This window comes from Penaeus monodon, chromosome 25, assembly GCF_015228065.2.
Source record: "Penaeus monodon isolate SGIC_2016 chromosome 25, NSTDA_Pmon_1, whole genome shotgun sequence".
Classification (NCBI taxonomy): Eukaryota; Metazoa; Arthropoda; class Malacostraca; order Decapoda; family Penaeidae; genus Penaeus; species Penaeus monodon.
Genome location: NC_051410.1, coordinates 14308331 through 14308768, shown reverse-complemented (window position 1 = coordinate 14308768; position 438 = coordinate 14308331). Strand labels below are relative to the sequence as shown.

Below are 438 nucleotides of genomic sequence, written 5' to 3'. Positions count from 1 at the left end.
CCGTTGTAGGGACTCCCGCCGTCAGGAGAGCCCGGGGAGTCGTAGCCGTACTCAGTCCTCAAGAGGTTCTCGCTCTGCATCTTGCCCTTCAGACAGGTGATGTACCGGTTGCAGAAGTCCTTGCACAGCTCCTGCACCTTCTCCAGCTCCAGCAGGTGGATGCGTAACACCTGGATCGCCTTGATCATCTGTAGACAACACACATGCTATTAGTATCAATGACAGGGTTCGGGATGATGTATCAAATATCGGTTATGACCTGCCAGCTCCAATCTAGTCGGAGGAAGAGTATGTAGTCAGTATTTATGATTTATCACATGCTACATTATACATATTAAGTATCATATTCTGAATTATAAGACAACCTCTATAATTATGTGCTTATCAACAACATACATATCTGATATTCTTTCCCCCCTTCCATCCCTCCAGCCTTCT

At 46.1% G+C, this 438-nt stretch overlaps 1 protein-coding gene across 1 annotated transcript in view; it reads right to left on the bottom strand.

Annotated features, from left to right (window-relative positions):
- LOC119589322 (homeobox protein homothorax-like) overlaps positions 1 to 438 on the bottom strand; it is a 211183-nt gene that overhangs the window by 7566 nt on the left and 203179 nt on the right. The window contains exon 5 of the mRNA XM_037937943.1: positions 2 to 188. Within this exon, the coding sequence (XP_037793871.1) occupies positions 2 to 188 (187 nt within the window). The remainder of the gene's footprint in view (position 1; positions 189 to 438) is intronic.